General features: G+C 62.1%; 2 protein-coding genes across 3 annotated transcripts in view; one reads left to right on the top strand and one right to left on the bottom strand.

The window, feature by feature from the left end:
- RSPH14 (radial spoke head 14 homolog) overlaps positions 1-12,727 on the top strand; it is a 77,026-nt gene that overhangs the window by 35,204 nt on the left and 29,095 nt on the right. The gene's annotated exons all lie outside the window — the stretch shown is intronic.
- The window catches only part of GNAZ (G protein subunit alpha z), a 53,386-nt gene that overhangs the window by 21,253 nt on the left and 19,406 nt on the right, over positions 1-12,727 (bottom strand). Inside the window, exons 2-3 of one of the 2 annotated variants that reach the window (XM_036014488.1) lie at positions 6,131-7,318; positions 1,507-1,620 (exon numbers count right to left, since the gene is read on the bottom strand). In XM_036014488.1, the coding sequence (XP_035870381.1) occupies positions 1,507-1,620; positions 6,131-6,853 (837 nt within the window). In that variant the 5' untranslated portion in view covers positions 6,854-7,318. The remainder of the gene's footprint in view (positions 1-1,506; positions 1,621-6,130; positions 7,319-12,727) is intronic. The other variant, XM_028528082.2, reaches the window with a different exon arrangement.

Here is a 12,727-nt window from a genome sequence, read left to right as displayed (position 1 = left end):
CCGTCCATTCCGAGGGAGCGCAGGCCCCTCTGCTGGCCAAGGCCCACCTCCTGGCTCTGGCCCAGGAGGTCCCTGCTGTCCCAGGGTCACCATGATTTATGGAGGCTGCAAACCACTGCATGTGGTCCTGGCACATCGGGAGATCAGAAGGAACTGCTCAGGGAGACCAGGGCCTGGGGGAAGGCTGGGGGTCTCCGGGCAGGTCAGCGGCACGTCTCTCTGGTGCTGTCCCAAGCCCACGTAGCACCTATGTACTCGACAGAGTAGGGACATGCTCTGCTCCTGCTCCCTGCGGTCCTGCCACTGACGGGGTGGGGACAGTGGGCAGTGCCGGCCCTGACGGCCATTCAGGTCTCCTGAGTCTGGGTGACTCCCCTGCGCCCAGCCCCCAAGGGTGGAAGCCAGCGCACATCCCACAGCTCCCCGTGGAGCCCCCGGGACCCGCTGGGCATGGGGGGTCCCAGAGTCCCCTGGGAGCCTGGGGAGCAGAGCCAGCACTCCCCAGAGAGCCCGACTCGGCCCTGGGACACGGTGCACGTTCTGTGGGCCTCGCTTCTGGCACCGCAAAGACACTGGTTAAGGACACTAAGGACACTCCAGGCCCCTTCCAAATCTGAGCTGGGTGTCATCACATCCGGCCGTTTCCCCCTCGTAATCCCCTCTTTGGACAAACAGAACCAGCTTGTTATCAATAGGCGAGAGCCTGTCCGACCGCAGCACCATATGTCACCTCAACTCGCCGACTTGCGATGCGCCGTCTCTAAAGCACAAAGACGAGCTCCCTTTTCAGCTGACCGACAAAACACGGTGGCATACTGTGTGCGGGACGGCCTTGAGCAGCCCCCTCCTCAGGCACGCGCTGCACCCGCACGCTCCCATCAGCGCCTGGCACCAGCGGCGGCACACCCAGGAGCCAGGGCCCTGAACTCGCGCTCTCCCTGAGCCTGCCTGCCTCCTGCTCTGGCTGCGGTCTGCTGAGCACCGGTGTGTGCCAGGCCCCGGCCCACAGCACACGCCGTACAGGGTGGCAGGACAAGGGGGCTGTAACCTGTGCGGGTGCGGTTCGGGAGGGGCTTAGGGACCTGTACAACAAGGGGCCACTGGCCAGGGCTGGGAGGGATGACCCCCTAGGCTGGAGCCTGGCTGTGTAGCAATAGCCACCTGCAGAACTTAATTCTCTAAAGGGCATGTTCTGTGTCCCAAAACCCCCCAAGGGACTCTCCTTGACTCATGTCGACCAACTGTCTGTGGGGTACGCAGTGGGGACACCAGGCCTCCCACAGTAAGCCTTGATGTGGCCCAGACCACCTGTAGCCCCAGCTGGACCTACACAGGAGCCAAGGCGGGGAGATTCCCCTGGGAACTGCTACCTGCTGGGTCCTAAAGGAGGAGGCGGGTGTCCCCAGATAGCACCAGCACCAGGGTTTGTAGAGATGACACTGTGACTGCGGGGTGTGAGTGTCCCCTCCTGCCAGCCCCTTGTGCTTCTGGGATAGTCAGGCTCACCTGGGCGCCTGGCCCCCAGGCAGGTGCACAGCAGGCACACCACTGGCGCACACCAGGCCTGGCACAGGCCGGGAACACAACAGCTTCTCCGGGAAACGGGCAGCGAGGGAGCTCCTGCGGGTTTTCACGTGGGAACACTTGGACACTTTGCAGCCAGGCCTTTTAATCTGTCTCTTCTGAAGGTTCCCTTCACTATTAAGCGACCACATAGTCCATTAGCAGATCTGCAGGGGCCGAGGCTGGGCAGCAAGCAACCCCCGTTTTCCCGCTTTCCTGAGATCCCCAGCAGGGTGCTGGGGCCCCTCTGGCAGGGCGAGGAAGAGGAAGGGGCAGAGCCCTGAGACCGCGGCCAAACCTCAGCCGCGTGGCCTCCAGGGTTGTCCCAGTGAGGTGGGTGGTCAGCAGGTGGTCTCTGCGCCTGAGTGGGGCCAGGCTGAGCCTGTGGATTTAAAACTTGCCTTTCTTCACCCCTGGGAGGGGCCATGGGGTGGGCAGAGAAGGGAGGCTGAGCCACTAGGGAGTGGTGCTCCGGCAGAGGGCAGGCTGGGGCAGGCATGCCTGGCTCTCCCCTGGCAGATGTGAAGCTGGGAGGCCCACGGCTGCCACAAGCTACAGGCCTGGGCCCATACCCTGTCCTAAGCCTGGGTACTCCCACCTGTCCCCCTACCCGTGACAAGGACAGTAGGCACAGCTGTTGCCACACAAGATTGGTCAGGTGATGCCTTCCTGGGCCATGCTCTGGCCCCTCACATTGTCAAAGGGAGCCCCAGTAAGAGCAGTAGAGGTCTACTGACTCTGGAGCCCGTGGGTGCCCGGTGGACTACACGGGGGGATGAGGGCCCACGGAACCCATCTGGAACCAGAGCAGGCGGGCGGCATCAAGGCCGGGCATGGCTCATTGCCGAGCTCCGTGAATGCCCGGAACCTGCCTCCTCCTGCCCAGGTGCTGCCCTGCACTCGCTGCAGCCCTCTGTGCCCAGGAACCCAGAGATCCTGATGTTACCCGTAGCAACGTGCTGACGCAAATGCCAGCGGGCGGGTAGGGGGCTGTGGCTCCTCCACCCGGCGTGGGGGCGGGGGCTCTGCCAGCCCGCCGTCAGGGGAAGACAAGGCCTTGGAGCAGAGTGGAGGCTGAAGGGCCCTGAGCTCCTCATCCAGAGCCTGGCACTGGGCCCCCAGCCTCCTTCGGTTTCTGCAAAAATCAGCCTGCCCTGTTCTTGGCTGCTGTGCCTTTGCTGGAACCCGGGAGAACAGTTCAGGGCCCCTGAAAGGAGGAGGCAGGGGTGGCAGCCTCGTCCCAGGCCTCTGGCAGCAGGCGGGAGGAGGGCAGGGCACAGGAAAGGCATGCCAGCGGCGGTGACAGGAGCTGCTTGCAGGCACTGGGAGAGGCAGGCTCTCCTCGCTGTCTGGCCCGGCGCTCTCCTGGGCGGCCGGCCCACCTCAGCGGACAGCCGGCGGCAGGAGAAATCTTGGGGGGTATTGTCTTTCCTCAGCAGACTGTTTGTTTTCCATCCTGAGATATTGCTGGTAGAGCATGAAAGGTCAGAACCATTTGGAATCCAGTGAATTTCCAGCCTCGCTTGCTTGAGTTTCTCATCGAGAATTTCCTTTTCTGGTGAACAGCCACCTCCCCAGGCCTGCCGAGACTAGGGTGGTAGCAGGAGGCGGGGCACAGGCCCGGCTGCCAGTCCCTCCCTTTAGAAAGTGCCCTGCACGGCCCCAGAGCCTGGCTGCCTCTCGGAGGCAGGATCGGCTTCACAGAGAACCCCACCGGCAGCCAAACCAGCAGCCGCTGTCCTCACCCAGGGTTTCCCACTGTGGTGTCCCACAGGGACAGGGCTGGGAGAAGGCTGGAGGGACGAGGCCCCGTGGGCTGCCTGTGCACCCGGTCTTCCGCCCAGCCTGGCTGTGCAGCCACTTGCGCCCAAGTGAGCGGGACCCACCCAGTAATGGCTGCAATGCAGGGGCTTGCAGGCGCCGGGCTGAGGTCAGGGAAGGCCTCTCAAGGAGACGACACCTGAGATGAGACCTGAAGGGCAGGGACAGGTGGGCAGGGCGGTCACGTGCTTAAAGCCGGCAAGAGCAGAGCACACGGGAGTGAAGGAAGCCCACAAAGGTCAGACCAGAAAGAGGAAGAGGCAGCCAGGAGGCGGGGATGGGCTGGCGGGAGCCAAGAGGTCCTGGGCAGGAGAAGGCCTGGCCCTGGGCCTGTTGTGAGGACACTTGGGCCACTTCCTGGTTGACAGCTTCAGGGAGCAGAGATGAAAGCCAAATTCCTCCATGAAACACAGGACCAACTCAGGGCCCACGCACACTCCAGGGCCTGCGTCCTGGCATACCTGTGGGCACAAGCGTGGCGGGCAGAGCCTGCCAACGGACAGTCTGCGTGACAAGGCCAGCGCCGAGGGATCTGCCGCACTAGCCTTGGAGATGACAGACGAGACAGCCCAAGAGCCAGAGCCCTGGAAGGCCTCAGAGCACAGGCCACCACCAGCCTCAGGACAAACAGGAAAGGGCAGAAGCCTTGAGAGCCGACCCCCGGAGTCCGTGTGGCTGGCAGACCTGTGCTGGCCCCGATGGGGCCCAGGCTGGGCACCTTGCCTTGCCTCACTGCCTCACAGACCCAGCCCCAAGCCCTCCGCCCACAGCAAGGCCTCATCAGGGAGCCTTGCCTCGCTCGTCTGCAGGGATGCCCCCTGCCTGCAATGACACCTGGGCTGAAGTCGACACCTGGGCTGAAGTCTACACATGGGCTGAAGTCGGGGCAGGCGGAAGATGAAGGGTGGCTGGAGCCTCAAGGCACACAGTGCTGGGAGCGATGCAGGCCAGTCTTTGTGGGCAGTGTCCTCAGCTCAGGCCACTCCCACCAGGGGCACCGTCACTGCCTGGGCACAGCTCTGTGGAGAGCCCCAGATGCAGAAAGGGGACATGAGGAGAGCCCTGCCTCCTGTCTCCATGGCTGCCTGCAGCCGCTTCCCCTTCTCCAGAAGCGGGGTCTCCGTGGGAACCTCGTGGAAGCAGCGGGCCCTCTCTCCCGGAGAACGCTCAGGTGCCCAGCACAGAGGTTGCAGCCTGCGGCCGTCCACAGACTTCCTGGGGGCTACGGACCCAATCAGGATTCCCCAGCTGAAGCCCCAAGTAAAGCTACCACCTGTCTTGGGAAGACTGGATGAAGAAGCAGGTTCCTTCCTTGCCATTGCCCTGGTCCCCTGGACCCTAAAGGCTGGGAGTAGAATTTACCAGCGTGGTGGGTCCCCCAGGAGCATCATCACCCCTTCCCTAGGTTCCTGCCAGACACTGCCACTGCCCCAAGCCCCTGGCACCCACAGCCCCACACTGCCTACGGCTCCTCTTGGACCCCATTTGCCTCCACGCCCTCCACTCAGGATCAGAGGTCTCTTGAGGGCAAATTCTGAGTCTCTGCTCAGTGTTCCCACCTGGCACAAAACTGCTGCAGGAAGGGGTGGTGAGAGACCTTGGCCGTGTCTGTCCCCCGTCTGGGTGTGTGGCCTCTGTCTACCACCGCCAGTCCTGGGAGCCGGGGAGCTGTGGCACCTCGTGCACCAGGCCTTCTGCTTGGTTGGGCTGTGGCGTGCTGTCCTTTGTCCCTGCCAGCAACCTGGCTGTCCCCCTGCTCAGCAGCTCCTTTCAAGCCCCCACTGGCTTGGCACTGGGCCTGAGTTGCCCCTGGCACCTCCAAGAGTTGCACCCGCCTGTGGGGCCCTCCACATACTGTGGTTCTCAGCCTGGGCTGGGGGCCTGAAAGGACCCCATATGCGCCCAACTCCTGGGGCTTAAACCTCAGAAACAGATCTTAACACTCCTGATACCAGACTCTGAGGATCTGCATGGGGTGGTGGGGCCATGGGCATAGCTGCTGTTCTGCGACCAGCACAGTGCCCAGACTGGTAGGTGCTTCGTGCATTTACTGAGCTGACACCTAGACCACCAGCTGGATGCCTGGCCCGGGCCTCATCCTCTGTTGTCCTGTGGAGCCTCCAACCTCCCTCCCAGTCTCCAGCAATACCCTGCGTACCTGACTGCTCCCCAGCCTCACCCGTAGCGAAGCCCCCTCAGTGCCTGGCCTCCCCATTCTCCTCCCCAGCCAATCTTCCTCGACCCCCAGGTGGCTGAGGGCCCCTCCTCTGGGCTCTGACCAATACGCTCTTGGTTGCCAAGGGGCAGGACCCCCTAGCAGAGGGGGGGCCTTTGCACCCTGGGCACTGGCTAGCATCACCTGGCACTGGGGCCTGCGCTGGGTGAGGGGAGTCACAGCCTAGGGGGAGGCCCTGCGTGGTGGAGTCCTGGGGTGGTCACTTGGAGGGGTTGGCGCCTGGAGGCCTGTTAGGGCACCGAGTCAGAGTGCGGCCCACCAGGCTGGGGCGGCCCCGAGAGCTGCCCCTGTGGCAGACGGCCTGACAGCAGGAGCGACGCCAGGTCCTGCGGAGCCTGGGGAACCCGCTGTGCTCCACATTCTACTGCCAGACTCACACCTCGCTGGAGTTGCCCTGTCCCCTTCGACGGCAGCCTCTCCCGCCCCACCCTCCGGCACACCCAGAAGCCCACCCGCCTCCCAGGCACCAGCGGCGGCAGGAACGAGCAGAGGAAAAGCCTGGCCACTCACCGTCTGGTTGTCCTCGTAGAGCTTCAGGTCGTAGCCACTAAGCTCCACGCAGAAGATGATGGCTGTGACACCCTCGAAGCAGTGGATCCACTTTTTGCGCTCCGACCGCTGCCCACCCACATCCACCATCTTGAAGGTGAGCTCCTTGAAGGTGAACTTGTTCTCCACAATGCCAGTGGTCATGTCCCGGGAGCGCAGGATGTCCTCGACCGTGGGGATGTAGTCGGGCGCGGCGATGCGCTCCAGGTCGTTCAGGTAGTAGGCCGCGTTGTCCTCCAGGTGGTACTCGCTGGAGCGGCCGAAGCAGGCCTGCGCCCCGGGGTCGGCCCAGAGCCGCCGCATGACGCCCAGCAGCTCAGGGGTGATCTCGCCCTTGCTCTCGGCCGGGCCGGTCAGCGCGAAGAGCTGCACGGCGTCGTAGGCGCGGTCGGGGTTGTGGAAGTCGATCTTCAGAGCGGCCAGGGCGCGGATGATGCGGGTCAGCGAGTCGATGGCGTTGTAGATGATGAGCGGCTTGTACTCCTTGCAGGCCTCCAGGTTGAAGCCTCCACTGTGGATGATCTTCATCTGCTTCACGATGGTGCTCTTGCCCGAGTTGCTGGTGCCCAGCAGGAGCAGCTTGATCTCACGGCGCTGCCGCTGGCTCTCTGAACGCAGGTGGCGGTCGATTCGCCGGGACCGACGCGCCGCCTCTTTCTCCTCTGAGCTTTGCCGACATCCCATGGTCTGGCAGCGGCGGGCCCAGGCAGGAGCACGGGACTGGCGCCTCTCCTCCTGCCCCACAGAACGGGACGCTGAGACGCAGGCGGCGTGCCCAGCGGACGACGGAGCCCTTGGGTGCTCAGCGTGGGTGGCGGGGCGAGGCCAGGTCCCACGGCAGCCCCTGCCCCAGCGCCTCTCCTGTGGCTGGCATGGCGCTCCTGCTGCGGGAGGTGGCCGAGCCCTCCCTCTAGTGACACTCCCCCTCCCCGGGCTGCCACCTGGCCTGCTGCGCAGCAGTCATTTCCTGTCCTCCTGATGGTGGGAAGCAGTCCACTCGCCTCTGCCCACTCGCCTCTGCCTAGGCTGCGGCCGTCTGGTCCCCGGTTGCTGTGGCGATGCTGCTAAGTGTGGCTGGAAGGCCCGCCGCCAGTGCCGCTGCCACAGGCGCTCCCTGCGGCCCCCCTGCCTCGGGCATCCGCCCTTCACCTGCCAACACAAAGAACAGCATAAACCTCCTCTCACCGTGGGAAAGGGAGCCTTCTAGAAAGCAGAAAGCTGCCTGGGGAACAATGACTCAAGCCCCCTCCCTTCTGTGGAGCTCACGGAGTTGGTGCCCAGACCACAAGCTGGCCCCCCACACACTGGCCCCTGCATCCTGCGGCCCGTTTGCTGAAGTGGGTGCTCAAGGAAAGAGTGCCCAGTGATACCTCACCAGAGGGTCTTCAAACTGTGGGGAGCGATCCCAGGCCATGCCGCCCCTCCCTGCCCAGGACCCGGCGACCTGACCCTCCCTGAGCCTTGGTCTCCCTGTCTGGCGGTGGTGAGGGCTCAGCACGGCGGCCCTGCTCCGACGCTGCCCTGTGTCCTCCCCCATAGCTGCTGTGCTGCGTCCGCGGGTGCCGAGGCCTCCGTAGGGCTCAGCCTCTCCCTCCAGCCAGGGTGGCTTGGTGCCCCCCACTCTCACCACCTCTCCAGGAGCTGGGTCACCACCCCTGCTCTCTCCTGGGGCAGAACACTCACCAGCAGGAGGCTGGCCAGCCCTGGGGGTGGGGTGAGCGGACAGGCAGGAAGCAGAGAGGGAGGAGCTGGGAGCACCACAGGGTGGACGATAGCCTGGGGCCGAGGCTCTCTGGGGGCAGGGTGGCCTCCCTCCTGGTGGGTGAGGTAGAGGGAGGCTCAGGCAGGGCAGGCTGAGTTGGGGGAGCAGAGGCTGGGAGGGGCAGAGGCGGCTAGGTGTGGAAGGTGGGACAGGCCAGAGCATCCCAAGTGTGGGAATGACTGAGTCCAGGGCCAGGCAGGGCCCAGAGGCTCCCTGTCCCAGGCTAAGTCTATCATGTTCCCACCTCTGTCTGCTTGATCACCCAGGACACCTGTGAGCTCTTCCCAGGGGTCCCCCGACAAGCTGTGGGCAGCAAGGCCAGGGCCCTCCCTCCAGAGCAGCTCAGGTTCTCCCTGCAACTGGGAGCCCAGGGTGCCAGGTGACCCCAATGCACCCCCTCACACGCCTCTCGCCTCTTCCCCCAACCTCTGTCCCTGCCCGGCCACCTACTGCAGCCTCCCCATTCTGCTGCACTCACCATTCACACCTCTAACACCCCCATCCCCCTCCAGCAGGAAGGACTTCAGACCGACAGACCCTGAGAACTAGGACTGGTCCAGTCTCCCCACCCGGCCACATCCTCCCCGCGGGCCTCTGCGCTCGCTGGTCCCAGACGTGCTGCTCTGAAGCAGGCTCCGAGTGCCTGTTCTCTCCCTGGGGCCCACCTGCCTGCACGGCCGGGGTGCTTTAAGCATCTCTCACCCTTCTCCCCCTGGATCGAAGCTCTCTGTACCCCCCCACCCCTAGGGTGAGGGTCTCATCCCAGCTGGTAAACTGGGCACACAACTCCACAGCTCAGAGCTTGTCCCTCACCAGCCGCAGGCGTCCCTGACAAATAAAGCATCCAGTGCAGACCTGGTACCCAGTAAGTGCCAGCCAGCCACTGTCCCCGTCACCTGTGAGTGCCCCCGCCTTGACCCACCTCTGATGCTTCCACCCCACCCTGTCCTGCTTTCTGTGGCAGAACTTGGGAACCTGGGACCCAGCAGGGCCTGTGTGCTGACGCCACCCGCCCTTCCTGGGATGGGACAGGGACTGGAATCGGGAGTGCTCAGAGCAGGCCTGGAGCATGGCGGTGCGGGCACCCAGAGGGTGCTCATTATGTGCTGGTGGAGGACGGAGGGAAGGGGTCGGACTTAGAGAGGTGGAGGGGCTGTACCGGCCCACGGCAGTCCCACCTGCTGGCCGCCGTGGTTAGGGCTGTGCTAGGAAGCACCCGGGACGGAGCCCTGCTGAGGGAGCGTGTGCGTGGGCTGTGCAAGCAGAGGCCTGCGACGCCCTTCCCCACGTGGCGCTGGGACTGCGAGAGGTTCGTTTCCTCTCTGTGTTCCACCGCGCAGGCTGAGGAAGGTCTGCAGGTGACTCTCCGGGCGCTGACAAGGCCCTGCCTTGTTGGGCACCTGGGGATGCCTCTGCCCGCTTTGCACTGTGAGCGGGTTGGGCGAGGCCCCAGAGCTGCTCCCTGGTCCCTGATGACCCCGCAGCCCTCTGGGTGTGGACAGGCGTCCAGAGCCCTCAACCTGCTGCCTGGGATGCCCTGCTCCACTCCAGAGCCGCCCAGGACCCCTGGGCCACCCCCCACCAGCACCACCGCTCCCAAGGAAACGCCATTGTCCTCCCTCCCCAGGGCTGGGACAGCCCCCGTTGTCTTTACTGGTATTCCCGATTTTGTGTTTTAAAATGTGAAGTACAGGCAGGTCTCGTGTGATCAATTCTCCCCCAGCTGATCAGTCACAGGGACACGGGTCCTCCAGAAGACTGGGTCCCTCCTACTGTTTGTTGTCACCTGGGGCAAGCAGGCTCCCACGTGCTAGGTCTGCATGCCTTGGGGCACCCTGCAGTGACCTTACTCTTGGGACACCGTCTGGCCCAAGCAAGTTCCTCAGCCTGGGATCCTGTGGGACAGTCCCTTGCCTCCCTGCAGAGCTGCACTTGAACTGACAGAGGGCCGTACACGGTCACCCCACCTCGGGTCCTTCTCCAACCAAACCCCTCCCCTGCCGCCAGGCCAGCCTGGCACACGCTGTTCTTGGGAGCGCTCGCCTGTCAGCCCGGGCTGCTCCCGCCAGCAGTGCCTGTCGCCTGGCTCCCGTACCAGAACCCCGCCTGCTCTTCACAGACCAGCTCACACACGCTGCCACGCCTGACAGCAGGCGCCCCGTCCCCCCCACCCCCGCGCCTCTGTCCTCCATGTTCTCCCTTTCTCCTGCCTCTCCCTCCACACCGGGGTTTCCTTAAAAGTGCCGAGGGCCTTACCTAAGACCATGAGCAAAAATTAACTTGAAGTGGATCAAGACTTAAGGGTAAGACCTAAAACTATAAAACTCTTAAAGCATGGGGCAAAAGTGCATGGCATGGAATTTGGTAATGATTTCTTGGATATGACACCAAAGATATAGGCAACAAAAGAAAAAAATCCACAAACTGGGCTTCCTGAAAATTAAAAAAATTTTGTGCATCCGAAGACAATATCAACAGGGTAAAAAGGCAATCGACAGATCCGGAGAAAATATTTGCAAATCATATATCTGATTAGGGATTAATATCTAGAATATATAGAAGATGGCTAAGACTCAACAACAGAAAGTCCTGACTCAAAACCGGGCAGAGAACTGAAATAGAGATTTCTCTGAAGAAGGCGCACAAATGGCCAATAAACACATGAAAAGACGCTCGGCATCACTAGTCTTCAGCTCAGTGCAAATCGAAACCACAGAGAGACATCCCACGGTGGTAAGAAGGCCGCTATGAAAAAGCCGGAAAACAAGCGCTGGTTAGGATGCGGAGAAATCAGGACCCCTGGGCGTCGTTGGTTGGAACGTGAGGTGGGGCAGCTACTCGAAGAGAGCATGGTGGTTTCTCAAAAAATTAAAAATACAACCAGCATGTGATCCAGCAATTCCACTCCTGGACATGCACCCAAAGGAACTGAAGTCAGGGTCTTGGAGAGATTTTTATACACCCGTTTTTATGCAGCATTCTTCACAGTAAGCTGAGGTGCAGAAGCAACCCAAGGGTCTTGGGACAGATGGGTGGATCAACAAACTGTGGGCCAGCCTCACAAGGAAACAATACCCGGCCTCGAAAAAGGAAGGACATTCTGACCTGTGCTACTTATGGATGAGACTTGAGGACGGATGAGCCTTGAGGACGTTATGCTCAGTGAGATACGCCCATCACAAAAGGACAGTGTACAGCGATGAGGTACCTAGAGTCCTAAAATTCACAGACAGAGAGTAGAGTGGTTGGTGCCGGGTGGGGGGGCGGGTGGCACGGGGAGCTGCTGTTTAGTGGGAACAGAGTTCCAGTTTGGGGAGATGAAAAGGTTCCGAAGACGGATGCTGGTGACGGTCGAACATTATGAATGTATTGAATACCACTGAATTTTGCACTTAAAAACGGTTGAAATGATAAATTTTATGTTATGTATATTTTACCACCAAAGAAGTTTTGTTAGAGTCCTACCCCCCAAAAAGGCAGAAGGCCAGGTGTTGTGGGAGAAAGAGGGGCAGGCCAGTGACCAATCCCGGTTCCACCTACCTCTGGGGGCTGTTCTGGGCCCACACTGCCTACACTGTGGACGGCCCAGCGCCACATCTCATGGGGGGCAAATCTCGCACATCCAGCCTCAGGTGCAAAGCCACCCTGTCTGAGGAGGTGTGACTTTTGCTTTGGGAAGTGTGTATCCCACGGCCTCATGCCCGAGGGCCGGGCTTCTGGGAATCAGGACTTGACCCGTGCACACCAGCAGCCACAGGGTGACATGGGAGTAAAAGGGAACCCTTGGCCAGGTGGCGGCCGTATGCATCCAGCCAAACTGTCTGCCACCTGCACAGGGCAGCCACCAGCAGTCACGCCAGAGGCAGCCCCTCTGCTGGAGGTGCCCTCTGCCCTCAGATCGCCAGAGCCAATGCACAGAAGGCCCCACCCAGGCTTCTCCTCGCAGCTCTGGGGGGCTCAGCCGAATTCCAGCGGGTGGGTGCTGGTGCCACGAACTGGCAGTGGGGGGATGGGGCTGTGCTTGGGCTTGGGGCGGGAGGTCTGTGTGCGGGGGTCTGGGCCGGCCAAGTTCCGCACAGGACCTCAGAACAGCCCCACCTGCTTTGAGGCTCTGCTTTGCTTTGACGCAAGCCTGCCAGGTTCCTTTCTCTGAGTCCAACTGAGCCTCCAGAGCCGCCCCAAGCTGACCCAGGGGCACAGGGCTGGACAACCACGTTGCTCCTTGGCCCATAACTGATCGCAGGTCCCAGCACCCAACACCCAGGACCCCACCACAGGCCTGGCTGGAAATCACTGAGAAAGAGTATTGGGCAGAAGAGGAGCGTGTGCAAAGGCCCGAGTGGGAGGGGAGACAAACCACAGCGCGGCTGGGGAGCTGAGGGAAGGTCAGAGCGGCTGGATGGAGGACAGAGGCACAAGGTCAGGGAGGCCAGGCCGACCAGGGGGTCTCGCCATCAGGTGTGTGACCAAGACTGCGGTTGTGTGCGTTCACACGTGTCTGTGGTTGCATGCATGCAGACCCGTGCACGTGTCTGGCACACAGGACTGCATGGATGTGTCTGCACTGGTCTAGATATGTGCATGTGTGTGTAGGTCCATGCACATGCATGCAAGTATGTAGGTGCACACCTATGGCTGTGTGTGGTGTGTGGGGAACAGAGGTGCACACAGACAAAAGGAACGGGCTCCGGTGAGAGGCTGAGTGAGGCAGCCGGGGCTTTCCATGGTCCCAGGTACTTACTGGGGCATGGATTTGAGCCTGGCACCTGGGTCAGGTTAGGGGCCACTGCTGACTG

The sequence above is a fragment of the Phyllostomus discolor genome, chromosome 13 (assembly GCF_004126475.2).
Source record: "Phyllostomus discolor isolate MPI-MPIP mPhyDis1 chromosome 13, mPhyDis1.pri.v3, whole genome shotgun sequence".
Classification (NCBI taxonomy): Eukaryota; Metazoa; Chordata; class Mammalia; order Chiroptera; family Phyllostomidae; genus Phyllostomus; species Phyllostomus discolor.
The sequence above is the reverse complement of the archived record's forward strand: the minus strand, read 5'-3'. Positions and strand labels throughout refer to the sequence as shown.